Source organism: Mixophyes fleayi, chromosome 9 (genome assembly GCF_038048845.1).
Source record: "Mixophyes fleayi isolate aMixFle1 chromosome 9, aMixFle1.hap1, whole genome shotgun sequence".
Taxonomy (NCBI): Eukaryota; Metazoa; Chordata; class Amphibia; order Anura; family Limnodynastidae; genus Mixophyes; species Mixophyes fleayi.
In genome coordinates, this window is record NC_134410.1 from 21,915,220 (window position 1) to 21,942,937 (window position 27,718).

Here is a 27,718-nt window from a genome sequence, read left to right on the forward strand (position 1 = left end):
TATTCCTGTGATCTGGAACATTTCTCTGAATGGCTCCTTCATTTCTTATCTTACAACATCTCCACCATCATTATGGGTGATTTCAACATCCCCATTAATTATCCACATTCCAATTGTGCTTCCAAACTACTCTCTTTAACTTCCTCCCATGACCTCTCCCAATGGACTCAATCCTCTGCTCATCGGGATGGCCACTAACATGATCTTGGTTTCTGACGCTAACACTCCTTTTCCCCCTCTCGGACCATCACCTTATCAGCTACAAGCTCTCCCCCAATACTTTACCCTTTCTGCTGTCTAACTCTACCAAGCCTCCTCATAGCCGCAGAATTCTTAACTCTACTGATTTTCAATAGTTTTCCACCTCTCTCCAACAAATTATCTCCCCAATTTATACATTCTCCTCCCCTGATACTGCAGTACCTCATTACTACCAAACCCTAGCAACAGCCCTTAATCAAGTGGCTCCAACGACTCTTCATAATCCGCGTCGACTTTGATGTCAGCCGTGGCACAGTAAAGCAGCACAAAATCTTCAAAAATGTTCTCGCAAAGCAGAACATCACTGGCGTAAATCTCGTACCTCTAATGATTTCCTCTCATATACTTCTATTTACCACTCCTATTGAAATGCTATGGACACTGCAAAACAAACATACATCCAATCTCATCTCTGTTCAGGCTTCGAACCCCAAATGCCTTTTTAACTCATTTAAAACTCTTCTCAATCCTCCCATACATAACCCTCCAACTACCATCAGTGCCCAGAATATTGCTTCCTACTTCAAGGACAAGATTGATAAGATCAGACTAGAAATGTATCATCTCCCTCGACTAGCAATCAGCTCAATTCTTTCCCAGCACCCTCTACACCCTTTCTTCATTTGATCCCATAGATGAAGATGAAGTATCTACTCATTTCTTATGTTCCTACTCTACTACCTCCTGTCCTTTTGATCCTATACCCTCAGAAATCGGTAGAACCGTGTCTCCTGTGCCTATGCCACCCTGAACTAAAATCTGTAATCTCTCTCTCTCTCTCTCTCTCTCTACTGTTTTCTTCCCTTCATTATACAAGCACACAGTGATTACTCCTATTCTGAAGAAAACAAAATTCTGACCCAAACTTTCTCTCAAATTGCCTTCCCATATCTCAGTTCCCATGCCCCTCCATGCTTCTTGAGAGAATTGTCTACACTCGCCTCACACACTTTCTTACCGTACACAACCTATTGGATCCTCTTCAGTCAGGCTTTCATTCTCAACACTCCACAGAGACTGCATTGATTACGGTTGTCAATGATGTGATCACTGCTAACACCAAAGGTCATTACTCATGTCTAAATCTTCTGAATCTCTCTGCTGTATTTGACACTGTTGGTCCCTCTCTCATCATACAAATGCTACAATCCCATTATACACTGTCCTAACCTGGTTCTCATCCTACCTTTCTAATCGCTCTTTCAGTGTTAGTTTCTCTGGATCCACCTCCGCTCCGCTTCCTTTATCAGTTGGAGTACCGCAAGGCTCAGTGCTAGGTCCTCTACTGTTCTCTATCCACACAACTTCTCTTGGAAAACTAATAAGCTCCTTTGGATTTCAGTATCATCTCTATGCGGATGATACACAATTTTATCTATCCTCTCCTGATCTCTCGCCATCTGTGTTATTGACTGTCTTTCTGTCATTTCATCTTGGATGTCTTCTCGCCAACTCAAACTCAATCTTTCAAGAACTGAATTAAAAATATTCCCACCCACCAACAGAAGTTACCTACCTGACATTTCTATTTCTGTTTACAACATGACCATAAATCCCACCCCACAAGCTTGCTGCATAGGTGTTATCCGTGACTCAGAAATATCCTTTGTTCCCCACATCGACCTATAGCTAAATCATGTTACATACATCTAAAAACATTTCCAGAATACGTACATATCTCACACAAGACACTGCAAAAACTGTAATTCATTCACTCATCATCTCCCGTATTGACTATTGTAACTCCCTCCTTGCTGGTCTTCCCAAGATCAGACTTGCAAATCATTCTTCGCCTACTGAGCCACTCTGTCAGTCTCTACATTGGTTGCCTGTTTTTCACCGAATCCAATATAAATTACTTCTACTAACATACAAGGCCATCAACAAAACTGTACCAACATACATCTACTCGTCTCAAACAAGATCTGCGTCTCTCTTCCACTCTCATCACTTCCTCCCATTCCCGGTTACAGGACTTTTTTGAGGGGCTGCACCCAATCTGGAATTCCCTCCCTTGCACAATAAGACTTTCTTCTGGTCTACAAACCTTCAAGCGTTCTCTGAAAACCCACTTCAGGCAAGCTTATAATATTCCTCAACCACCCTCTTAACCTCCCTAGTTTACCCTATTACCACTCTTTACACAGTTCACACAAGACAACAACTTCTGACCAACTTTTTACCTTTGCATTCTAGCTGGACCAATATGTAGAACTTAACGTCATGTATCAGACCCCCATTGTCCCATAGATTGTAAGCTTGTGAGCAGGGCCCTCTTACCTCTCTGTATTATCCAGTATTGTTTAATTACTGCGTTTGTTCCCAATTGTAAAGTGCATGGAATTTGCAGGCTCTATATAAGTAAATGTTCATTATGATAACATTTTACTATCACATGTTGAAAATTGAGTTTAAGCACCTTCTAGTGTCTTTCTGAGCTGACGAAGATAGCATGACTAGTTGTGTTATGTTGTACAGTCACAAAGGCCTGCAGTCTAAAGGGTGAATGTATCAAACTGTCTCAAAAGAAAAGCGGAGGTGTTGCCCATAGCAACCAATAAGATTATTGTCCTATAATTTACCTAGTACATTCTAGATACCTCCATGTTTCCTTTTTAGAAAGTTTGACACATTTACTCCTAAATCTGATCAGTTAATAGTAAATGGTGTGAAACTCTTACCTCTTTTCTTATTGATAGCTAACCCTTCATAGTCAGACATTAAAAAAACTGCACATTAACTATACATTATGTTAAATAAGTTATATATTTGTACTGTATTTTTTTGTTTTGTTACCAAGGCTTTTATGTCCTATAGAAAAAATCACTCTTGGATACGACACAGGTCAGCTCTGCTCCATTCTCTCGATACAGTTCTACCCACAAGGCAGTCTTCTGTGGAACCCAACATGAATCAACATCTGCCTGGACCTCATAAAGGCTTTGATGGGTAAAAAAAAATAAAAAAAAAATTATATAAAGCAATAAATTAAAGTAATCTGAATGGAACATTTAATTAAATACTAACATGACCTATTATGATTTATTTAATGTTCATGTTCTTTTGTAGCTTTCATTGTGTGTATATTGTTAAATCTATATAAGTTAAATTTTATTTTGACCTTCGGTCATATATGTGTCCTCCAGCCACATATCATACGTGTTTCAGATGGCATTACACAATGCGTGACACGTTGGTGTGACTGTGTTGTGTGTACTATTATTGTACTATGGTCCTTCCTGGTGTAATGATGTCTTATTCCGGCTGTCAGAAGAGAGATCTGGGGATCGAGCCAGCTCCCTCTATATCTCACAGGTCTCCTATTGTACAAGCTGGAGGAAGGATAAACAGGGCTATAAATAAAACACTCTCTCCCAAGCCAAAAACTAGGACATAGTGACAGGTATGCTTTAAGGAGACAGATGGGTTAATATGCTGAAATCCTGGGGTCAAAGTATTTTACTGAGAATCTGCATTAAAAGACGATCAAATCAAAAATACAAATTGAGTTTTATATACGTCTAACATTCAAAGATAAATATGTAAATTCAGCCAGACATAAGCTGTTCCTGTGCACTCCTAAAGCCAAGTGCTGTCCATTCTGTATTTACAGGCATAACCAGAAATGTGTAGATCATAAACGCCAAACGGCTAATATTCTCGCTCTGCACATTCATCTTCTACCCCTTATATAATAAAAATACATACTGAATAACCTGAAATAAGACACAGACACAGTTTTAAGTTTTGGCAAACTAAGGTCACAGTTTTAATGGTTTAAATAATGGTGGAGAGGAAAGCAATACAAGTTAAACCAACAAGGTAATACTATACAACCAAACATAGGGATGGCCAACCGGCCCAGAATCCCAGGCGCTAACATACGGCGTCGGAGAGACTACACCCCTTCTGGCCTCAAAGGGCACGTTCGCTGGAATGCTGCCCAGGGCCTTTGCAGAAAGGAGCCCAACAGAGACTTAGATCAGTGGGGTGAGAATCCTGCGGCCTAATATAAACTCTTGCGCCACGTATTAACCGATGACTGCACTGCTTTCCCGCCGACTGTGCCTCGTCTAAATAGGGAAAAATTAGGTTAGCAACACAAACAACCACACAGTACATATACATAACGCGACGGGGAGGGACTTTGTGAGGCAAAAGAGAAAGAACTTCCTGTTCTTGGATGCTATATCGGCGTGTTTGCCACTCCCAGTGGCAGACTATTGGATGAACGTTCAAAAGAAACCAGGGAAAACTTTAACCCCTGAAGGTAAGTGCAATGGAAGCCAACAAGCCTGGCGTCTAAGTCTATTCATCCTTATGCAGGTCTTCATTTATCATTATCAGTTATTGCAATGATTTCTATTACCTCACATGCAGCAGGACAAATTATGGCATAATGTGAGCAGCCAAACTAGAACAGCTCTTATCTTGACACCTTGGACAATAAACTTATATATGTTTTACAGCTGAATGCAAACTATTGTTCTGTTATTATCCATTCTCATGATTGTAGAATGCTTGGGAAACTTATGAAAACAATGTGTTAATATTTACAATCTGTGGAACCAAGGTGCACGCCTTTAAATAATGAAATGTGTACATGTGAATAAAATCATTTGAGAGAGTGCAGCCAGGATAATTAAGACCACTGTGTATGTGCAAACAAAAGAAAAGATTGTCCGGTGCTCTGAAACAAACAATATATAAATCACTTTGTGGCAGCAGATACATAAGTAGGAGAATTTCGTGCACAATATCGCTATATTGGGATAATCTCCCCTGCCAATGTCAAGGCACCTCCTGTAGGCGAGTCCCTAGCCAGTTTAGCAACAAGTGTACTCAGAGTGTCACATTTAAAACGTTCAAGAATCTCCATTTTCGAAATATGCAGCAACCTGTGTGTTAATATGTTAACGTTGTCATGGGCTACCCGGCTATCTGAATTTACTTTAGACCAATGATGGGCAACAGATGGCCCTACGTGCTTTCATCTGCGGCCCTCAGCTGCTTTCTGCCTTGATGTCATATTTGTTTGCAATAGCTTGTAACAGTTGTTTAAAATGCCTGTTGATATGTATGACGGATAGATGTCTCTTTGATTAAATGTATTGTTTGAACTTATTAACTGTGATTAAGGGGAATGTGCGGACCTTGTGAAGTATAGAGGACCATCCATGCAACCCTTGAAGTGTATCGGTTGTCTATCATTGCTTTAGATAGAATGGCTTCCAGCAAATCACTGTGGGTGAACAAACAAGGGGTTAATGCATTTTGATGAAGGAAAAAAAGATAATTCAGGGATCTTACCCTGATCATTTACCGTTATCATAGAAGGGCTATCAACTCTTTTTATTGCAGTTAAGAGTTCCAATGAAAAGATTGGCTAGGTGTCTGTTTGGGTAAATCCGGTGTATAATCCTTATGGGAAACATAATGAATTAAATCAATACTTTCCATAATCCATGTTTGAGAAGACCTCTCTTGTACTCTTGAAAGGAACATCATTTTATCATGTGTAAATGATATATACAGACTTGGGATGATGTTATCTCTCGTAGGAATCCATACAAAGTAATCACGTTTCTTATGTACATGCAGAGAAAATCTTACCATGTTTAGTGGAATTAATGTCATGTCTCCGATATGTTCCAGAAGAGAGTTAGGATATTTTTTGAGAAACCATTGCTAGAACTGTAGTTAGACAAAAGGGGCTATAAATTGGCTGTAAAACAGATTAGCATACCAGCACACCTCTTTCAGTGATGTCCCAAAGGAGGGGATTTTGAGCAAGGAATAAAGTTTAGAAAGTAATTAAATGGTTTTAGAACTTGTCAGTGTTTTGGGTGCCTGTTTGCTATTGAGAACTGTCCAACTTCTAGCCTTCAGATTACGTGAAAAAGCATGGGTGTAGTTTTTCTGTTTGCCTTTTTTTTAATTTACATTTTTTTGCATTTATATTTCTGTATGTCAAAATTGTTCTCACTATTTTTATTCAAAAATCATTGTGATATTTTGGAATATTACTAGCTCCTTTATATGATGCAAGCTGCATTTTAGTGTTTGGTGCTGCTTTAAGGTCATTTCATCATCACCACTTACATGATGTGTAGACTTTTACGGTGAAATCTAACAATCTCTGCACATTAATGCTTACCTGGATCACACACATGTGCTAAGTGACCACATATACTGTGTGTGATATGTACTGAACAAACATGCAAGCCGTGGCATGTTGAGTAAGCAGCGCATTAGCTCAGCTCTATGCCTTAGCTCACACTTTTTCTTGTTCTCACATATATAAGGCATAGGATATTTGTGGATATTGTTAGGGAACGACACAGTAGTGCTGACATTACATCAAAATCGCTGATCTGAAGTACTTCCCTCTGCACTCTATTCTCCTCCGGCGACGGCCAGTGTCCTTTCCTTCCTCTCGCCCCCCTTCACCTCATATTCTTGGAAAATGTTCTACAGATTGAGCAATTAGTGCAAAAATTCTTCTTCTTTGTTCCTCTAGTGACAATATGTGTTTTTTCTGCTGGAATGTTTTTTCTTTGCATTGTTATCTACCTGTTTTTGCAATGTACTAATTGTTGATCCCTGTCTGTATATCAGTACTATCTTTCAAAATAAATAGAAGAAAAAAAATTGCTGAGCTACCATCTCTATTCAGCTGCTGGCCCCTCTGAGCTCAACTGTCATTGATGTTGCCATCAATGTTTGGCTCCTGAATGAGGCCAACAGCCAATATGCTGGACCGCGTGTCAGAGCTGCAGAGACTGCTGTAACTATCAACCACAGCCAGGGGGCGGTAAAGTATTGTTCACCTCTTCCATTGCCCTGTACAATGTGTTTCATTATCTACCCTACCTAATCCACATCTCTCCATTCTGCAACTACTTATTTTACACTCGATCTTTCTGATCCTGCCCCTTCTCATGGCTGCTGGGGGCATATCATCTAGGCTTGGGCCCTGTGCAATCCCCACTATATGCTCACGCAATTTGTTCCACCCCAAAACTTTCCATTCACCTGTTATGGCTAACGGCTACCAAGATAAACTATATATACTAGAACATTAGGTATCAGGGTCTTCACCTTTAGCAGCTGCCTTTCCCGTAGAGCTAACTGTGCTCACAGGTATTTGGATGCCCCAGGTCTTAAGCTAGGTGTAGTAAAAGTTCATCTATGGCGGTCATAGCGCAGATGGAACAGGAGCCGGTAGCCAAGATAATGCAGCGGGTGGTCAGAAGCAGGCCGGGATCAGGGGTTGAAGCGAGCAGAGTAGTCAGGGTCAGGCCAAAGGGTCAGGGTCACAAGCGAAACAGCAAAATCCAGAATTCAGGCAGAGATCAGGGCTTCAGGCAAAGTCCAAGTTCAGGCATAGGTCTCAACAGGAGGTCAATCAAAAGTCAGGTGACAAATGAGCAGGTCAGCAACCACACAGGTAGTGAAACGCTATAACCGGCAAGGAGGCTAAGCCCTCCCTGCTGTATATACACGCATAGACCAATGAGAAGCGAGAGGGCTAGATAAAATATAGGCCCCAGGACTTGCCTTATTAATTTGTACAGCCTTCCTCCTAATGCCCAGGAGGCTGTACAACTAAAAACTACATAAAACATGCCTGTGTCCGTTGCCTAGGTGATGGCTGGGACGCAAAACCAGAAGTGACGTCCTGCTCGTCATGGCGATGACCAGGACACAGGCCAGCAGAGGAGAGGGAGTTGCGGCAGCTTGAGGCACTGCCACGGCTTATAACACCACCTCATACTTCCAATCCCTCCAACGTATCTCAACTACCTTCTACATTTTCCTGTGCAGTTTAGAACGCCAGATCTGTTTGTAACAAAGTCTCATCCATCCATGATCTATTCATTTCAAAATCCCTCAGCCTCCTTTGCAATTTCAGAAACCTGGCTCACCCCCACCGACAGTAGACTTCATCTTCCACACACTGTGATTGACTCTCCAATGACCTTGCCTTCTCCGGCTTCTGCTCCATTTCTAGTTTCTTCAACTTAGATATCCCACTCTCCGATCACAACCTCCTGTCCCTCAGCCTCACCTAACCTCACGGCCCTCCCCCTGCACCCAAATCCACATGCACACAGCACCATCTACATACTCTTAACCCATTCCGCTTCATTTTCACTAACACTACTGATTTCTCCTATGACTACTGTGTCCTGCCCTAATCAGGCTGCCTCATTCTACAACAAAACACCCACTATTGCCCTATTTCTCTCCTCCCCTTTGCCTCCAAACTACATGTGCAACTTCAGTACAAACACCTATCTTACCTTCTGTCCTCTTAACTCCAATGATCTACTTACTGCAAAGTCTAAGGGTCACTTCTCCAAACTCATCCTCCTGGACCTTTCTGCTGCTATTGATACAGTTCATCACCCTCGTATCCTGTACACCCCTTTGGTTTCTGTGACGCTGTTCTTTCCAGGTTCACTACATAATGGACCCACATAACAAACCATTCCTTTAGTGTCTCTATTTCTGGAACATCCGCCCCTACCCTCCCACTATATGTTGGGGTCCCACAAGGCTTTACTCTCGTTTCTCTGCTTTTCTCACTGTACACCTTTTCTCTTGGGGCAAGTAATTTGCTAATTCTGCCAACAAAACTGTGACAAGATCAGGCATCACAGTGAGAATATCGGGCCAGCCCGAGCTGTCAATCAGTGGGCCAACTCAACAGCAGAGGTCCACTTAGTTATTAAATGCCACCCAGTGGCCAGATCCAGTATTGCTGTGGAGTCCAGAAGAGGGAGGGGAGAGGCAGCTTACAGGAAGTGTGAAATAGCTGTTGACCCTGTGACATAAAAAAAAGAGTGGAAGGGGTTAAAAACAAGAGGGTCAGGACTCTATCTACAATCAGAAAGTGGAATCTGCCTGTTTACTGACGATTGTTCCAGCTCCTCTCCAACCCACACTGGATGGCACGGAAACAGCAGTTGGTAGACAAGGTGTCATGTGTTACCTCCACTCTTTACCACATAGACTCTACACACCACCAATAAAAAGGGACCATGGTTGGGGGTGTTTGACCCAGGGAGGGGGCAAAGATCAGGTGACCTTGGGGAAGGGACAATAATGAACCCCCTGAGAAGGTGGTTGTTGTTAGAGAATCTTGGAAGAGAAAGGACTTAGGCTATGTACACACTGAAGAATTTTCCGCCCGACCTGTTATCTCAAACGATTGTACCCTTATACTGAAAGGCCGATCAGTCTGGCGATTCATGCATTCCTTCTACAGTACTCTCTACATCTATTCACCAGGACATTCATCGCTAGCATTGGCTGAAAAGAACACGACTCTGTAAACTCTATGGAGATCATGAGCATGAGTGCTTAAACACTACATGATCGGTCGGAAAATATTAAACAATACAACCAACCAAATGAAACGATGATCGGCACTTTGGGACAACTTTAGATCATCGTGTCACTATACACACTCACACGATATCTGACCAAATGCTCGGATGTCGACTGATTGGAGATTTTTTCATGCAATCATTGGGCCAGTGTGTACCTAGTCTTAGACTGATATAGAGTAACCGTATTCTATCACAGCCAGAAAATATTGCTTGAAGCAGGAGCTTCTTCAGACATGGCGGACAGTGTACTACTAGGACTGATTCTGTCACCACTCCGTCGGTAGACACTCGTTCTGGGGAATTGGTGAGCCTACATCGGTAGGGAGACTAATACCCAGGGTCCCACCAAACTGGTGAAGAGTTAGCCGAGTGGCTTGGATCAGCAAGATACACAGACCCACCTTATGGATCAGAAACCTTGGCCTACTTGGATTGTCATCTGTAGACTTTATTACTGGGAGTTTGTGCCTGCTAGGACTCTGTGCTGGAAGGTAACCTGCTGGGGAGTTTTTACTTGCACTCGTGATTTTCTGACATTTGTTATATTTGGTGGAACACGTTTCTCTTTGGGGAGCACTGTTGTATTTTACTTAGTGTTTACACTTTGTTAAATAAACGAGTTATTATCTCTGCTTTGCCTCCTTACCTGTGCGACCTGTGAACCTAGAGAGTATCTAGAGGGTATCTAGAGAACTACGGTTCCATATTCTGCTATCTCCACATGGATGTCCCAAAGCTGCCTAAAACTCAACATGGCCAAAATAGAGCTATATATATATATATATATATATATATATATATATATATATATATATATATATATATATATATATATATTATATTTCAGTGTGTTGAGAAATTGCATCCATTCTTTGTAGATACATACATTGCCCCAGAAATAATTGAGATACAGTCTGTTTCATGCATCTCTGAAGACAGGGTCTGAAAACTACCAGGAGGGCTGGGAGAGACCTGTGGTTACCGTATATGGGAAGTCTATACACATTTCACAAACATTTTTGTATACATCACTTTCCAGAGGGACATAAGCACTGATTTTCCAAGTGCAAATGTGGATTAATAATGATACTGTTGAACACAGAACTATTTAAACATTTCAATTCACTTCCCAGAGTTACAGTAGCGCTGGACATCTTTTATCTTAACCGCCAGAATCGCTGCTGAATCCTTCTCCTCATTTCCATGTAATTCTCCTAAATTCTGAAAGAACTGCCAGCAAAATAGATGAAGGAAGCATTCTAGGAATAAGCAGCAAATGTAATTCTTTTCACACTATCTAATCAGGAAATGTTAGTCTTCAGCAATGGGTTTTACGTTAATGAACAGCTTATTGCGCTCTTTTAATTCTTTACATTGTAAAATCCTATCCCATCTGTTGGGCAGGCATTCCAAGTACCCATCACCCTTACTAAATACATACCCTTATCACTTCCAGAATTAGAGAATATTCATCATTGAAACCATTTATGTTTAAAATAATTAGTACAAATGATAGTTTACATTTGGCAGCATGGTCTGTAAAATAATCCCAAATTTAAAATATGGATTCAGTGCAACACTCCTCTCACTCTGAATGTACCGATTACCTGTCTTCATAGCCCAGATAACACACAGATCACGGTTTGAGAAAGATAAATTTAATATACATTTGCCCCACCGCTTCGGAGCTATTACACACAAGTATTACAGCAGCAGTGTCAGGATGCACTGTTTTTATTATTCCCAACAATGATAATACAGATCTGGTATTTGGAAGGGTGTCCCTATTTCACCTCCCACTAAGGGTGGAATTGAATTGCCGGCGATGTGATGTGCAAACATTGCCAGCAATTACGGTTGAAATCGCTGCTCATTTTTTAGAGGTGCAAGTAAAAACAAAGGGTCTCTGGAATGTCCGTAAATTCCCCCCTAAGTGTCCGGAGACCGCTCAGGTGTAGCGCCAAGTGACAGCTCAGCCTCCACGTCTCTCGGTGCGCACTACATGTCCGGAGACCGCTCAGGTGTAGCGCCATGTGACGGCTCAGCCTCCACGTCTCTCTGTGCACACGAATCCTCCGGCGTTCTGTTGCGCTCCACTTGCTCTCGCAGCCTTTGGATGAGGCTGTGGGAGGTCTTCGTCAGACTATGCTGTGTGGGGAGGAGAAGGAGAGAGGCGCGATCAGTGATTACTATAATAAACTAAACACCAGCGACTATCTTTATTTAACTGCAATGTCTTCTAGCTGCTCTAACCAAGTGAGTCAGTCTATTTCCAGTTATATCGTAGTTTGGTTAAATATAGCTTCAAATAAGACACGGAGTAATCTGAAAATACAACTCCATCTATAGACATGCGGTAGCTGATCAGACCCTTCTGCAACCAGTGGCAAAATAAAGCTTTGCACCTGCTGTCTATTGTGTTATGCAAATGTCCAAGGAACAACAGCAGCCTAAGCAAGAGCTACTAGCCAATTAGTAATCAAGCGGTTAGCTGGGATATAACAGGTGTTGAGAGGGCTGCAGCTTGATCTCTGCAGCATAGAACTATTATGTAAAAAAAGATAATAGCAGTATATGTCACAGTTACTGTATCATGAGATATGCTACGTTAATAATTATAAGCACATGGCTGTCAGAAAAATGTATGTCTGGTTGGAGCCCTCGCTATACATCACACTCTGTTCATCCTGGATCTATAAGCAGCACAGCACGCTGCACGACGTGTCTTAATGAATGCACAGTATTTGGTCTACCAGTCCGTTAATAAACATGATTGCTTAGGATTTTACCCTTGCAAAGCCACACGGACAGGGAACAAACCTTACATCTAAGGCATGTAGCCTTACACTATATGTGCTGACCTATCAGGTTGGTCAGAGACACAGATGAGAGTATAACTCAGTGTTGGCTAACCTGTGACATTTCAGGTGTTGTGAAACTACAAGTCCCAGCATGCTTTGCCAATATATAGCAGCTTATTGCTGGAAGGGTATGCTGGGACTTGTAGTTTCACAACACCTGGAGTGTCACAGGTTAGCCAACACTGGTATAACTAATAGACATGAATAGTAACAGCGCCACCTCCTGGAGTATCCTGTGTGCTGCCCTTGTAACACTTTTTCCCTCAGGCATTTAGAATGTCTAATGCTCGATGATTCATTCCCGTTAATCAAAGAAAATCAGCACCACCAGTAATAAATTACATAAGCAAATGTTTATTCATCCAGACTAGAGGCAATGTTTCAGGAATACAACCAACTTTTATTAAGTCCCTCATTGCTGTTGAGAAGCATGCAACAGGACGAAGACCTGCGTCAGATGTTCATGTAAAGTGTATATACCAGGAACAGGTACGAATCTACCGGTGGTAATCGAGTTATCGGTGCTGTAAACATAGACACTGTTTACTCCTACTTAATTATTCCGATAATGAACAAAGCGATATAGGAAAATGAACTACTTACCAGTAAAGAGACACAGAGGAAATCCGATGACAGGACATCGCGACACTTCCAAATGACATCAGTTGCGTGCACAACTTGGAAATTTCGCTTTATAAAGCGGCAACGCATGGACCCAGGTATTACCTTTACGTTAGGGGTTAGGAATAAAATTAATATTACCATAGTCCGTGCGTTGCCGCTTTAAAAAAAACAAACAAAAAACAAAGTCGTGCACGCAACGGACGTCATTTGGAAGTGTCGCGATGTCCTCTCATTAGATTTCTTCTGTATCTTTTTACTGGTAAGTAGTTATTTTTTCTATGTCGCTCTGTTCGTTACGTAGGAGTAAACAGTGTTGGTGTTTACAGCACCGATAACTCATACTACACCCCACATCTACAAATAGCAAATGGCTCATTGTAGTGCTGAAAAAATCTTTCTAGACATATTTGGGGGATAATGAAAGTTCCTTGCCCTCCACAATAACCCCATAGTCCTCCATGATGGGAACTCCTCACATTGAGCAGTCAGGGCCTTACACTGCTACAAACCTTTTCTCACTGGCCAGATTTGACCAGAAACACTGGAGGACTGACCCAGATTTCAGCATAGCCAACAAGGCGAAGCAAAAACAATGCCACAGGTAGATTTAAACAGATAGGTATATTTTTAAATTATTTTTTTTTGTTTGTTTTTTTGCATTATTGTGCAAGATAATTTTTTATCCAATTGGTACGGGTAAGGGTGATGTCACAGGGGCGGGACTAAAAACTGCGTCCCTCCAGTAAGAATAATGCAGTGTTCTGATGCTATTGTCTAACACAGAACGAGAGCTTGCTCTGGACTATAATAAGCCACTACCGGAGTTATTCACTGTATCATATCGATGCATGGTTCTGGCTAGAAAAACTCAGCGTTCATCTGCTCCCGTGTAACAACACCCCGAAGAAAGATAATGTTCATTTACTTACGACCCCATGAAACCTTCAGTCTGCACGAAGGTTCCATAACCAAGAATTGGAGTAAATCATTTTTATTGAACAAGAAAAAGGTTTTAGAGGATATTCTTCTCATCTGTATTATTAAATACTAGTAAAAATGACCTTGTTGCTGCCGGGTGTGAGATAGCTGTATAAAGATATTCAGTATTACAAGTGTATATTAGGGTGAAATGACAGACGCCACAGAATCATGTTTCTAAATCTCCAGAGTGAATTACTAGTCCCACGCGGGAGATGATTAATTAGTAGCGAGTTGTATGAGATCTTCCAAATTATTTTTAATGTCTGTGGTTCCCATTTTTATCTCAATTGCAATCAATTTGCATTCCACCATATATCATCTCTACAGTCAACATCTTCTGTTTACAAAATGATTACTAGTGAATTAATTAGGAGGAAATACAGACACTGTAAGCTCTCTGCATGCAACATACACAATTACAATATACATTCAACTACCAGGTACCTGGTCACCGTAAGGACTACGTTATGCAGGATAGGTATTTTTGTAGGCGGCAAGTACACTTTAATATAGTTTTAATCATATTTATAGTTTTGTTCTAATACTTCTTTTGAGTTTGTTTAAAAACCAGAAGCAGTAGACAGCGACTAAAGCTAGGTACACACTACACTCGTCCAATAATCGGCTAAATCGTTCAGTCGTGTCAGTGTGTGCAGTGACACGATGGTCGAAAGTCTGCCCAAATGGACGATTGTGGCCTCATTTGATTGGACGTACCGTTTAATATTTTTGTTCCAATATCGTTTCCGTTGTGTAGTGTGTATAAACTTCCGACCGATCCACAACAGTGATTACGAAATTACAGTCATTGCTCACGACAACATGGCTGTAAAAAGTCGCTTAAGGGACGTCCGCTCTTCCCTTTATCGTCCTAAACAAGGCTAGTGTGTATGCAGTCCATGGACCGAGCGATCGGACCATCGATCGCATGTAAAATCGATCGGCATAAAAAGTTGGTGGAAAATTCTGTAGTGTGTACCCAGCTTGAGTAACGTCAGCATACTAAGAAGGAGGGACATCGGAGATGAGACACTGAAATATTACCAAAGTGAAACAAGTTTCCTTAATAAAAATAGACAGATGCTAGTTGGAGAGTGCTAGGAAACCTCTGAAACAGGAAGATAATACTAGAGATCCGCCCAATCTTCCTATGAGAACTAACGCAATCTATTAAAGTCCAAATAGCTGTCTAGATGTTGGAATGAAGCCTCTCAGCTTATCCTGATGCTAGCATGGCTCCAGTGACAATTAGAAAACTAAAGTAAACATAAGGTGATATGTTAGGAACCTGCAGGTCTCTACCCACAATTCCTTGCATCTCTGGTGAACATGCTTGTTGTCTTGTACTAGCTGTGAGCATGCGTGAACGGAACAAGCAGCTGACCCAGAAGGCAGAATGTAGCAGAGAGATCTTTAATCATTACACCTACGAGAACAGCTATAAAGCCACTTTTTGATTAAATACTGAAACTCGCTCATGTTTTGTAACATTTTATGCAATAAACACTAAGGGCTAGATTTACTAAACTGCGGGCTTGGAAAAGTGGAGATGTTGCCTATAGCAACCAATCAGATCCTAGCTTTCATTTAGTGCATTCTACAAAATGACAGTTAGAATCTGATTGGTTGCTATAGGCAACATCCCCACTTTTTCAAGCCCGCAGTTTAGTAAATATACCCCCAAGTTTCATGTTGAAGCTGTGGTCCTGTTGCTGTGCGCGCTCTCAGACTGACAGGTCACAGCTAATATTTTATTGCCATAATAATCCACACCACAAGACATCACGGATGAACCAAATATGTTAATAGCAAAACAATAAAACAGCAATTTGCATCATACTCACATAGACTGATTTGCATCTATGATTATAGAAGAGGTGGATTAATGAAACAACATTCTAGCAAGACCTGGAACAGTTACAACACTCAGCTATGAAGGGGAGCACTGGCTCAGGGCCCTCACCTGCAGTATATGGAGTCCTTTAAGGCAGACAATGGCCAGCTCACACAGCCCATCCCATGTCAGATCCACCTCAGCCATGCAGAGCAGGGGGCTGGGGAAGCTTCTTTGCCACAGTCGCTGGAAATGCCCCCCCAGACCGGGCCGCTCTATGTACTTGTAACACAGCAGCTCCTGAGAGTGGAGAGACGGAGAATGAGAATAATCCCGGGAGTTCCGAGTAACCAAGGAAACAGGACATTAAGAAAGGACTGTAATCAGTGAGGGATGGTTCACACCGTACAGCAGTGCCCGGAACGTTTAGTTCAGAAAAGTATGTAAAGAATCAAGTACAAATAGAATCAATTCAGCGCAATGTGTCTTCCGGATAGTCCGTGGAGACACACTGAGCAATGTTGGCACTGAAATCTCTGCTCATTTTTCCCCTCACACCAACATGTGCAGAGATTCCTTACCAAAATGGCCGGCAACGTGCACAGCCGAACATGGCGGTGATGTCCGGCGGTACATCACGATCAACACTATCCCCCCATATATGGGGTTCCTCAGGTCAACTGGCTCACGAGGTCATTTATTTGTACTCGTTATTGATTTTAATGTTGCCCACCAAGAAGTAGTTAACGCTACGGTGTAAACGTGGGCTTAGAGTTACATCATGGCTGAATTCAGACACCACTACAAAGTAAAACTACAGCAGAGCATGAGAGGGTAATAAGATGCAGCAATCACGCTGTGTAACACCTTAGGGGGCTGTTTACGTGGGAAATAGCACTTCAGCAAGCCACAGGCAGAATAGCGGTCTCACAAGCTGCACTTATTTAATTAGATTCATTGTTGACACCTTCACTGCCAGTTTCACCCACCCATACAACCGACATGTGTCAGTGGGCGTTAATCTAATTAATGTAGAGTTGTTAAACTGCAATTCACCCTCCCCCGTAGTGCTATATCCAGGGAAAAGAATGATGCTTCTGCTTAAGCAACTACAAGCGGGACAGTGGGTTCAGGCACCTCCGTATTACGGTATAAAGTGGGGTCAGTCACCAAAAATAGGCAAATTTGAACAAAACTATTAAAAATACATTAAAAACAAAACAAGGTTATGTGGCAAAATACCCATTATGTTTATTACTTAGGAAACTCGGAAGTCGGTCACATAAGCTTTGGTTTCTATACTATCTAATGTCATCTCGGAACAGAAAGCAAGCTGGGTGGACTTAAGGGTCCAATTGACACACATGAAATAAACATTTATATAAAGCCTCCTTTCTGTGCAGGGCTTTACTAAGAAGCCCTGCTGAGGAACCACACTGGATCAGAAAGTAGAGTTTGGAGATGAGCAAGTGTGTCCTCTATAAACATTTATACATGTTGCCAGTCAATGCCACGACCTGCCATTAGATTTGGGACTTACCTGTCCATAAGTTCCCAGTAAAATTTCTGGCTCTCCATCAAAATCCACATCCGCTGTCACAGCACAGAGGACACTGTCAAACTGGTCGCTATCTGGCAGAAGGAGCTGCTCTCGGAGGCCGTTTTGCAAGATGTTCCTGAGATAACATTGGAATGAATAGCAGACAATGCATCAAAAGTGAATATGAATAAAACAGTGTAATCATTATTGGTAGAATGCACTGCGGAATTTGATGGTTCTATTTAAATATATGCTGGTGATGAAATTTTGATGATGAAAATATTAACTCCATGTCGCATAGCTCCCCTCTGTCTAGGTAACCCTGCAGTGGGAGGGGCTAACTCCATGTCCAATAGCTCCCCTATGTCTAGGTAACCCTGCAGTGGGAGGGGCTAACTCCATGTCCAATAGCTCCCCTCTGTCTAGGTAACCATGCAGTGGGAGGGGCTGACTCCACGTCTAATAGCTTCCCTCTGTCTAGGTAACCCTGCAGTGGGAGGGGCTGACTCCATGTCTAATAGCTCCCCTCTGTCTAGGTAACCCTGCAGGACAAAGGAAAGCACTAACCTATAAACTGCAGACAGCTCTATGGTACTGGTCACCAGGACACTGTACTCCTCCTGAAAGGTACGCCTTTCACCAGCACCTAGGATTAGAGATAACAATTGGGAACAACAGAGAAAATCATCCTCAGTTATGACGTTATGTTGATATCCTCACCGTCACATGGGCACAGCTCCTCCTCTCTTCTGTGGATGCTGGGCATGCTGAAGACGACAACCTTGGAAAGAGGACCATCCTGTTGTAGAGACCAGCTCTGCAGAATCTCTGCCCAGAGAAGGACAGAGAGGTCACATGTCCATAAGAAACATCTTCTGAGGTCATTAACCACTGTGTTTATTTTATTTTTAAATGATCTATTTCATTTTAAACTATTTCAGTTAGGCTCAAGCCAGAAGCAAAAGGTAAAAATTTCAGATTCCAGGCTAGGTGGAGCTAGTCTGCCACCTGATCAGGCATTGGAATTGGCACAATCCCATACAGGACTAAAGGGTGTGTGACCAGACCTATCTGCAGGCCAGTATAGAGCTCAGACAGGAGCTGTGGGTCCTGCACGAAGCAGGGAGGAGCAATTGGAGACAGACAAGGGGTCTGTCCAAGAAGACTGTAGTCTTGAGTAAAGTGCCCAGGGAGGCCATTATGTGTCCTACAAGAGGCCTAAGAAGACAGCTGAGAGAGGAGCTGTGGTGTAACCTGCAGGAGGCAGGGGAGAGAAGCTGCAAAAGAAAGGATCTACAGAGAGGTACAAGAAAGGGGCTCCTTTGTGCAGCCACTAGAGAGTGATCAGTAGCCTAGCTGCCCACTGGCTAGACGGGGTCCAAGCAGGGAGCTAGTGCCAAGAATGGGGGATGGAAAACTGGGACTGATTTCCTGCAAGTAATCGGCTGCATAAAATGCATGCCGTATACTCTGAATGGCTGCATCTAAATGAATGTTCTTCTCAGACTGGACGCAACACAAGGTTCCCATCTAAGATTACGTCAATTTGGTGGTTAATTGCATCAAATGCCCTCCTGGGGGTATAGTTACTAAACTGCGGGTTTGAAAAAGTGGAGATGTTGCCTATAGCAACCAATCAGATTCTAGTTATTTATTTAGTACATTCTACAAAATGACAGCTAGAATCGGATTGGTTGCTATAGGCAACATCTAAACTTTTTCAAACCCGCAGTTTAGTAAATATACCCCTGGAGTGTTCGTTACTGCTGCCAGAGTTATCAGCTTCCTGTGAACTGGTTTACAGCTTACTGTCTTTATCAGCATGTTAGTGAGGAATCCTTCGCTTTGTAAAACTGCTTGTAGATTTTATATATTCTGTGTATCCCATGATATTTATAAGTTTGGTTATATCACTTACTATGAACTATCTATGCTGTCATTTTTTTGTGTCCCTTTGCTTGGATTAAATACATATATTTGAATTTCGAGGCTTCTTAACATCCGTATTTTTATTTGCCATCTGTTTATACAGTGACTTTAATAAAGAACCAACACTGACTCTTATTATCCGCTTAAGGGTATCATCTATTTTGTAGAGCTAGTAATTGTGAAATGATTGCAATGGTTGCTTCCTTGAATTGTGTTAATGAAACAATTGATCTTTGGAGTCACTATAATAAATGTTGGTGTTATTAGCGTGCAGTTCTCTCAAAGTGTTCTGTATCTTTTGGTGTAATGTGATAATGATTAAACAGCACCATCCTCTCTTCACACGTAATCTCAGCCTGGGATTTATATTATATTATTTACAATGGAAATTTTTATTTGTAGGTCACACATTCATCTTCACAAAGGCCCCTCAAACAGATGAATACTAAACATCGGACAAATAGTAGATATATAGTAAAAGTAATAAAATTACATTAAGATATTTAATTTCTTAAATAAGGATTCACCGAACCCTTTAATCAATGCTTGAACCACCTCTGACTATTACTTCTTTTTGGATAAGTCACTGATAACTCTGAACACAGATGGGGCAATATTTGCCCTTCCTCCTTGTAAAGTAGCCGAAGCTGTATCAGGTTAGTTGGGGAGCGGCGAGCGGACAGCAAGTGCCAGGTCTTGTCTCAGACTTTCCATGGGATTAGGGTAAGGACTGAATGAGCCACTCAAGGTTCTCTATTTTAAGCCATTCCAGTGTTGCACTTGCAGTGTGTTTTGCATCACTGTCCTGCTTTTTGGCAGAGGGAGCTGGTATTTGTCATAATGTGCATCACAAATCTTCCCGTTTCTCTAAGAAGCACATCCACTGCACAATGCTACCTCCGCCATACTTCATAATGGTGGATGGTGTCACCTGGCTAAAGTGCAGTGTTTAATTTGCACCATACAAATCTCTGGGCAATCAGGTCTAAAAGTTCCATATTAGTGTGGTCAGGCCACGGGACTTTCTGCCACATCTCTGAAGTGTGCTCTAGGTGGTGTTGTGCAAACTCTTTGCAGGAAAGGATAAGTTTTGTTTTGTCAGCCACGGCTTCTTCCTTGTTACTATCCCATAAGGAGCCATTTTGTGGCGTGCCTTGGAGATTGCTGACCCATGTACATTATCTTTCATTGTAGCTTGACCAACGTCACAGTTGACCACGAAGTAACGTCTTGGATAAAGGCTTTTTCTGTCCATCAACCAAGTCTAGGGATTTGGCCTGATCTAGGCTGTGTGGCTGTAGTTTTATACATCTTCCCACTTCTGAGCTCATAAATATGTTCAATACCTTTGCTATGGTCTCGTACCCGTCCCCAGATTGGCACATCTCTATAATAAGATCTCTGACTTACTTGGACTGCTCTGTCATACCTGACCAGATGACCTGTCATTTCTTACACAATGTTTGTTTATTGAAACCACCTCTGTGACTTTTAAAGTCACAATTCTACTGTAATTTATTTTAAATTCAGAAATTGCAGCTATAAAATGTTGAAAATGGTTTGGGGACCCAATTCATTTTCAAAGCTCTGTACATGGATGTTTGCGAGAACGGCTGTGGTAAAATGAAAAGTGTTTAGATTAAAAACAAAGATCTATTACTTTTTATATGTGTTCAATAAAATATATGGAAAGTATACAGCAGGGATAGCCCCCCTCTGTGTATTATTACTGGTTCATGTAACATTCAGCTGGGGTATATATCTTCAATATAACACCATCCCCACAGCTCCAGGTATACCCCAGCATCAGGAGTATAGTGAGCTAGGATAGGAAAAACAAAAAATCCAAACACCTCCCTCCCTTCCCTATAATAGTACTTTGGTGAAGATCCCTCCACTGGGACCCCCGGACTTGTCATACTGTCAGGGGCCTGACACTTACGTCTAGTGGGCTCTCCTCCAATCAGGAGCTGGCTTTAAGTTACAGCTGCTGTGTCTCCAGCACCGGAGAGGGGAGAGGTCACAGGATGAAAAGAAGATTTGGTAAAAATAAAATGTAAAGAGAAAAACCCCTGCAAGGGGAAATAAGTATTGTGAGTTAAAGATTTTGGGTGGTCACATGTGAGGCTTACCCTAGACCAGGGGTGGGCAAACCTGTCCTCAAGGGCCATATCCAGTTCATGTTTTTAGGATTTCTGTCTGTAGAAACAGGTGGGATAATTACTGACCCAGCCAAATAGATTAACTCAGCTGTACATGATTAAAGAAATCCTAAAAACATGAACTGGATATGGCCCTTGAGGACAGGTTTGCCCACCCCTGCCCTAGACACACCAATTGAGATATATATATATATATATATATATATATATATAATTTGTCTCTAATGTACAGTAATAGTAAGAGTGTACCTCTCTTTCCTTGATCCACATGTGAGACACAGAAATATCCGCTCTGACATCCATACGCTGTAATGCGTCTCTGGGTATCCGGGATGTTGTGAACACTCAACCAGGTGACACTGTAAAATTACAAGTGTGAGTGATTGGTTTCAGACATTGGATCACTTGACCCAGCTTAATGTAATGCATAAGTAGATGCTGTTATTTACCTATAAAAATAACAAGCAGCGGCACTAAGGCAGGGGAATACTAGATTGGACTATTCAACAAAATATACATATTTTATATGGAATACTCAATATTTTCTATACAATAATTTATTTCTCTGTAATATGGAGCAACGTGCCTAAAACCTACTATAGGACAGTTAATAGGGATACTTTACTTTCCTCACACTGCCAAAGCATTCACCTCATTTTCTTGTGTAACAATACACATCAAAGTGGCAGTAAGGGGTGGTACCATTAAGAATGTCTGTATATATAACATTCTACTCATTAGCCTGTCTAGCAGTGCTCCTCACAGTGACTGCAGGAAGCACTCGCAGGTATGATATTCCACTCATTATTTGGTCTAACAGTGACTACTCATCATGACCATAGTATATTCAGTGATCATGCCAGACTGTATAACATCCCCTACTTATTACCTTCTATAGTAATGCTTCTCAAAGTGCCCATATGATACACTCAGTGATCAGGTTTGTATCACTTCCCTCCTTGTCATTCAAAGTGACTGTTAGAGAAACTCAGTGATCATGTTTGTATGTATAACATCCCCTCATTACTTTGTAAAACAGTGCTCCTCGCAATGACTGTATAAATAGACTTTCATTGATCAAAGTCCGTGTGTATAACATTCCCTCCTCATTATCTTGTACAGCAGTGCTCCTCACAGTGACTGTAGAACCTCATTGATCATGTTTGTGTGTATAACACCTTTCTCATTATCTTGTACAGCAGTGCTCCTCACAGTGAATGTAGGAGAACCTCATTGATCATGTTTGTGTGTATAACACATCTTTCTCATTATCTTGTACAAGTGATTGTAGGAGACATCAGTGATTATGTCTGTGTGTATTGCACTCACAATGCAGCAGAAATTATTTACTTCCCCCCCCCCCCCCATTTTGCAATACTGGGACTCTGATTAAAGATCCAAATCTACTTATGGCTCTATAGCAGATTAAGATGTAGTTCTATTGAGTTCTTGATGTTTATTTAAATTGATGTTTCAATGTACCAATCATCTAAACTGCAAACACAGACATATATACAGAAACAATACAATGTGTGTAAATCCCTGAAGTGCATCAGACTGTGTGTGGACCCATTCAAAATGGCACTTACAGTTGTCGGAGATTGACGCACCTGTAATAACAGCCACAGCCACTTACTTGCTCGGGAGATCTCTCAGCTCTGGGAAGAGATTTTCCACTGGTTGTTCTTCAAACTGGTGCAGACCTTCATTCTATCATCAAACCAGAACATTGACATTACTTTTCTTGAACATGTCCAGAGCGGGTATAAACAATTCTCACACTTCTACCTCTCCCCTTAATTCCTCCTCCACTATCATCTCTCCCCTCCAGCTTCACCTTCAGATAAGTTAGCTATTGGCTTGTACATGCCCTCTTGCAACTTTTACTAATACACTGATATATATTTTTGACATACGTATATGCCATTCAGCAATATTCTTACATATTTTTGTTGTCCCTACAACACAATGGCATACAATGGAGAAAGCATAGCAGAGGTGTATCTGTAGACCAGCGTTCTGTCGTACTCCAGGGCAATAAAGTTGCAGGGGGATATTTACAAGCCAAGTAAAGCTATCTGAGCGTGGAATACCAATAGTGTCAGTGTGTGAGCAGCATGCTCTAGTACCCTATATAAAACGTCCTCTCACCTCCTTGTACAGGTGGATATACTGATCGTTGCCTCCCAGTAAAAACACCGTCTCCTGCTGGTCTCCATCTTGCACCCTGTGGGATTGGGATTGGGATTGCACCCATATTGGGATTAGATAGAACTGTCACAGATAGCAGCAGCAATACAATATATCAGCTCTGTGGTGTAATTAGGCAGCATGGTGGCTCAGTGGTTAGCACTTCTGCCTCACAGCACTGGGGTCATGAGTTCAATTCCTGACCATGGCCTTATCTGTAAGGAGTTTGTATGTTCTCCCCGTGTTCGCGTGGGTTTCCTCCCACATTCTAAAAAACATACTAGTAGGTTAATTGGCTGCTAACAAATTGTCCCTAGTCTGTCTGTGTGTGTATGTATGTTAGGGAATGTAGACTGTAAGCTCCAATGGGGCAGGGATTGATGTGAATGAGTTCTCTGTACAGCGCTGCCAAATTAGTGGCGCTATATAAATAAATGATGACGATGATTATTATTAAATGACCCTGCAGTTGGGGCATTTATAAAAAGGCAGCACCTGCTTAAACCACAGATAGTGGAAAAAGTGAAGTGCACCAGGTGTGAATATTCCACTGTACTAACCAAGCGCACAAATGGAGCCAGAAAGGCACAGTGTGGTAAATAAGAAGTACGAGCAACAAATACATAGCAGCCATTCAACAATTTTGAAAACCATCCATGGGAACATGCTCCATTCTGTTCAGGAGTCTCCCCTTATCCATTCTTCACAAATGAGCCTCATTGTCTGACATTCTGAGAGGAGGTGGCTGCAGGTATTCACATACAGCACGTCAGTGTCGGATACTCACTCTGCGTGACACAGCTGGAAAGGGGTGAATTTCAGCTCCAGATTTAAGCAGCTCTCTGCGGGGATAAAATGAGATTCCTGACTAGCAATATATTGTAGGTCGCATTTTTTATCTCTTAAATCCATCTTCTTACATTTATGGATCCTGTAGCATAAGAATTATTTGAGCCTGTCATTAAATGGACATCTTCACCCTGAATTACAGCATAGCTGACACTAATGTATTCATTTAAGCAAGGTTTATTTTCCTTATTATCTTTTACTTATATAGTGCCAACATATTACACAAGCTCCAGAAAAAGGGATATTTCCTAAGGATCATTTACGTTATAAAAGTCATATCTGTGCCCACTGGCTCACTAGCGACACTCTTTATACAAAGCGGATTGAGTGGCTGAAACCTGCTTCAATGTAAATTTCGGTAGTCAGAGACAACCACTTGAAATACAAGGGAAAGGGAGAAAACATGACAGCATCCAGCATTGTATCACTTCCCCGACACCACTGGGCTAAGAGACAATTTTTAATAAAAAATATCTATGAAGAAATAATGTGCATCAAGATACTAGACCATTTCTTTGTAACGGTTTATGTAAATCTTACGGGCAATGGAGTCCAGATTGTATTCAGATCCTGGCTCATAGTCACAGTAAATGTTTAGAAAAGGACTTGCTTTATCACCAGAATCCTAAAGTAGAAAGAAATAAGAACAGTAAGAGTCTGCCCAACCTGGATTTTGCAGACTGACACAGGGAGCTATGGGGAAAGGAGTTTGTCTCTCTCTGTAGTGTGCGATATGAAAATGGCACTTTATAGGATCTGAACACACCTTAATAAACGTTATTCCAACTACCAGCCCACGCTTGGGAGGCGACTTGCTGAAGGAATCAATAGAGACAATCTCAGCATCAACTACAAGGAAAAAACAAGCGAGTTAAGTCTGGTACAGACAGATAAACCAATACTATTTATGATCCAAGCATCACTTAATACTCATCCCCTTCTCTGCTCCTGGCTAAGCCCATCCATCACTCATATCCCCTCAGTTTAAGCTTTGTTGCTGGACCTACCATCTCACCAGTGCCATAGTTACCCCCCTCAGGGGCTGCAATTGAAGGGTTGAACAGCTGTGACACAATCCATCAAACTAGGCTCTTCCTGCCCACTTCTCTCGCCATGAAGTTAAGGGAAAGGGGGGGGGGGTGCAAAATTGTAACGGAAAGGTAGAACAAGAGAATAAGAGAATAGTAAAGTAAAAAAAGAAAACCTAAAGGAAAAATAAGTATTTTTTTAATGTTGACGTATTCCCACGGTAAAGGATGAAGACAATGGGGGAGATTCAATTAGCGATGGTCTGAGGAACATCGCAGCCGCAGGATTTTTAAAACAAATCTCCGCTGATTTATCCTTGCAAACCATAGAGGTGTGAGGAAAACCATCAGCTGAGAATTTACTGTACTAATGGTAAAAATGCACAGACACGAAGTTCTGAGGAACAATGCGGCTAATTGAATCTCCCCAATAAGTGATCCTTGGGCAGGCGCTGGAGGATAGGTGCAGACATGACAGTCCCCTCCACCTTCACTAGCCCTTCTGTTCTACTATACGGTTTTGATTTTTTAACTGTATACGTGGCAAAGATTGCCATAATCCTTTTAAAAAGCAAAGTGGAGCGGAGTTTAAAAAACATGTGAACACAAACATTGGTGGGTGTTGGGGGGTGAAGGAAGCTGCATGTTAAATTAAGGAGGAGTCCATTGTTGCCTTTTGTGGAAGACAAGGGGGCGTGACAAGTGCATTAGCCTAGGTTGGCCTGAACTTTTAACCAGGCCCTGCTTCCAAGGCCAAGCCCTCTACTCAAACATATACACCAAGGACCATCCCTCACCTCAAAACTGGTCATCTGTGTTAGCTAATCAAATGGTCTTCAAAAGCCATGTAGTATGCACACCAGTCCCATCCCTTGCACATGACCTTTCATCACACCTGTACCGCCCACTAGGACACACCCTTTCATCACACCTGGCCCACTTCTGCTTCACATCTAACCCACCCCTAGCACACGCCCCTGCTTCACATCTGGCCCACCCCCTTGCTTCACATCTGGCCCACCCCTAGCACACGCCCCTGCTTCACATCTGGCCCACGCCCATTCCTCTCACCTATCCTGTCCCTAGCACACGCCCATTTCTCACTCATATCCTGCTCCTAGCACATACCTTTTCCTTACATCTGTTCATTCCCCATTTTCACACCATTTTAGCTCAAGGGCCACGCCCTCTCACACCTGTTCCATAAGGCCACGCCCTCTCCTCATACCTGTCCCATACAATGCCACGCCCTCTCCAAACAACTGTTTCCAGGTATGGCCAAGCCCTCTCCTCACACCTGTTCTCATGTAAGACCACGCCCTCTCCCCACACCTATTCCCATGTAAGACCACGCCCTCTCCTCACACCTGTTCCCATGTAAGACCACGCCCTCTCCCCCACACCTATTCCCATGTAAGACCACGCCCTCTCCCCCACACCTATTCCCATGTAAGGCCACGCCTCTCCTTACACCTATTCCCATGTAAGGCCACGCCCTCTCCCCCACACCTATTCCCAGGTAAGACCACGCCCTCTCCTCACACCTGGTATGTAGGTGAACTGGAGCTCCCGGGCCCCGGCGCGCAGCTTGTCCCGCATGTCTTGGTACTTGAAGCTGGTCACTTTACCCTTCAGGGTGGCAGCCAAGAGCTCATGACCGGCGGCCCCGGTGCAGGGCAGCACCGACAGACCGTACACATTGCTCTGTGATGGGAACCGACTGAACGTATCCTCTGTGAGTGGACAGCAGTCGCCAGACATATCCGGAAGTGACGTCGTCCGGTGCCCGCTGCCAGCTATCAAGATGGCGGACTGTGACATCCGCAGCTAGCTCTGCTGATAGCCTAATAAACTGACAGCTGCCTATCAGTAACAATCATAAGGGCATCCCCTTAATCATATTACACAAGTGTGCTAATTGCTGTATGTGCTAGGACAAACAAGAATACAATGGTTTACATGTGATATCACAAGCACAGTTAATTATATTTGCACTAATTAGTCTGATGTACAGTTGGGAATAGGTAAACTATTGCATCTGTTGCAAAAATAATCATTTAA

At 42.2% G+C, this 27,718-nt stretch overlaps 1 protein-coding gene across 2 annotated transcripts; it reads right to left on the reverse strand.

Annotated features, from left to right (window-relative positions):
- Nucleotides 1-11,301: 11,301 nt before the first annotated feature.
- KPTN (kaptin, actin binding protein) lies at nucleotides 11,302-27,457 on the reverse strand. 2 transcript variants are annotated; one of them, XM_075186877.1, is made up of 13 exons: nucleotides 27,202-27,457; nucleotides 25,396-25,478; nucleotides 25,170-25,254; nucleotides 24,568-24,622; nucleotides 23,742-23,817; nucleotides 23,227-23,300; nucleotides 21,840-21,949; nucleotides 18,220-18,327; nucleotides 18,067-18,145; nucleotides 17,500-17,635; nucleotides 16,089-16,259; nucleotides 11,681-11,807; nucleotides 11,302-11,611 (listed from the first exon to the last, which is right to left on the reverse strand). In XM_075186877.1, the coding sequence occupies exons 1-13, from the start codon at nucleotides 27,416-27,418 to the stop codon at nucleotides 11,589-11,591; spliced, it is 1,344 nt and encodes a 447-aa protein (XP_075042978.1). In that variant the 5' UTR covers nucleotides 27,419-27,457; the 3' UTR covers nucleotides 11,302-11,588. The 2 variants fall into 2 exon arrangements, with proteins under 2 accessions (XP_075042978.1, XP_075042979.1); XM_075186878.1 differs by lacking the exon at nucleotides 16,089-16,259 and having other exon boundaries at nucleotides 11,302-11,807.
- Between the last annotated feature and the right edge of the window lie 261 nt (nucleotides 27,458-27,718).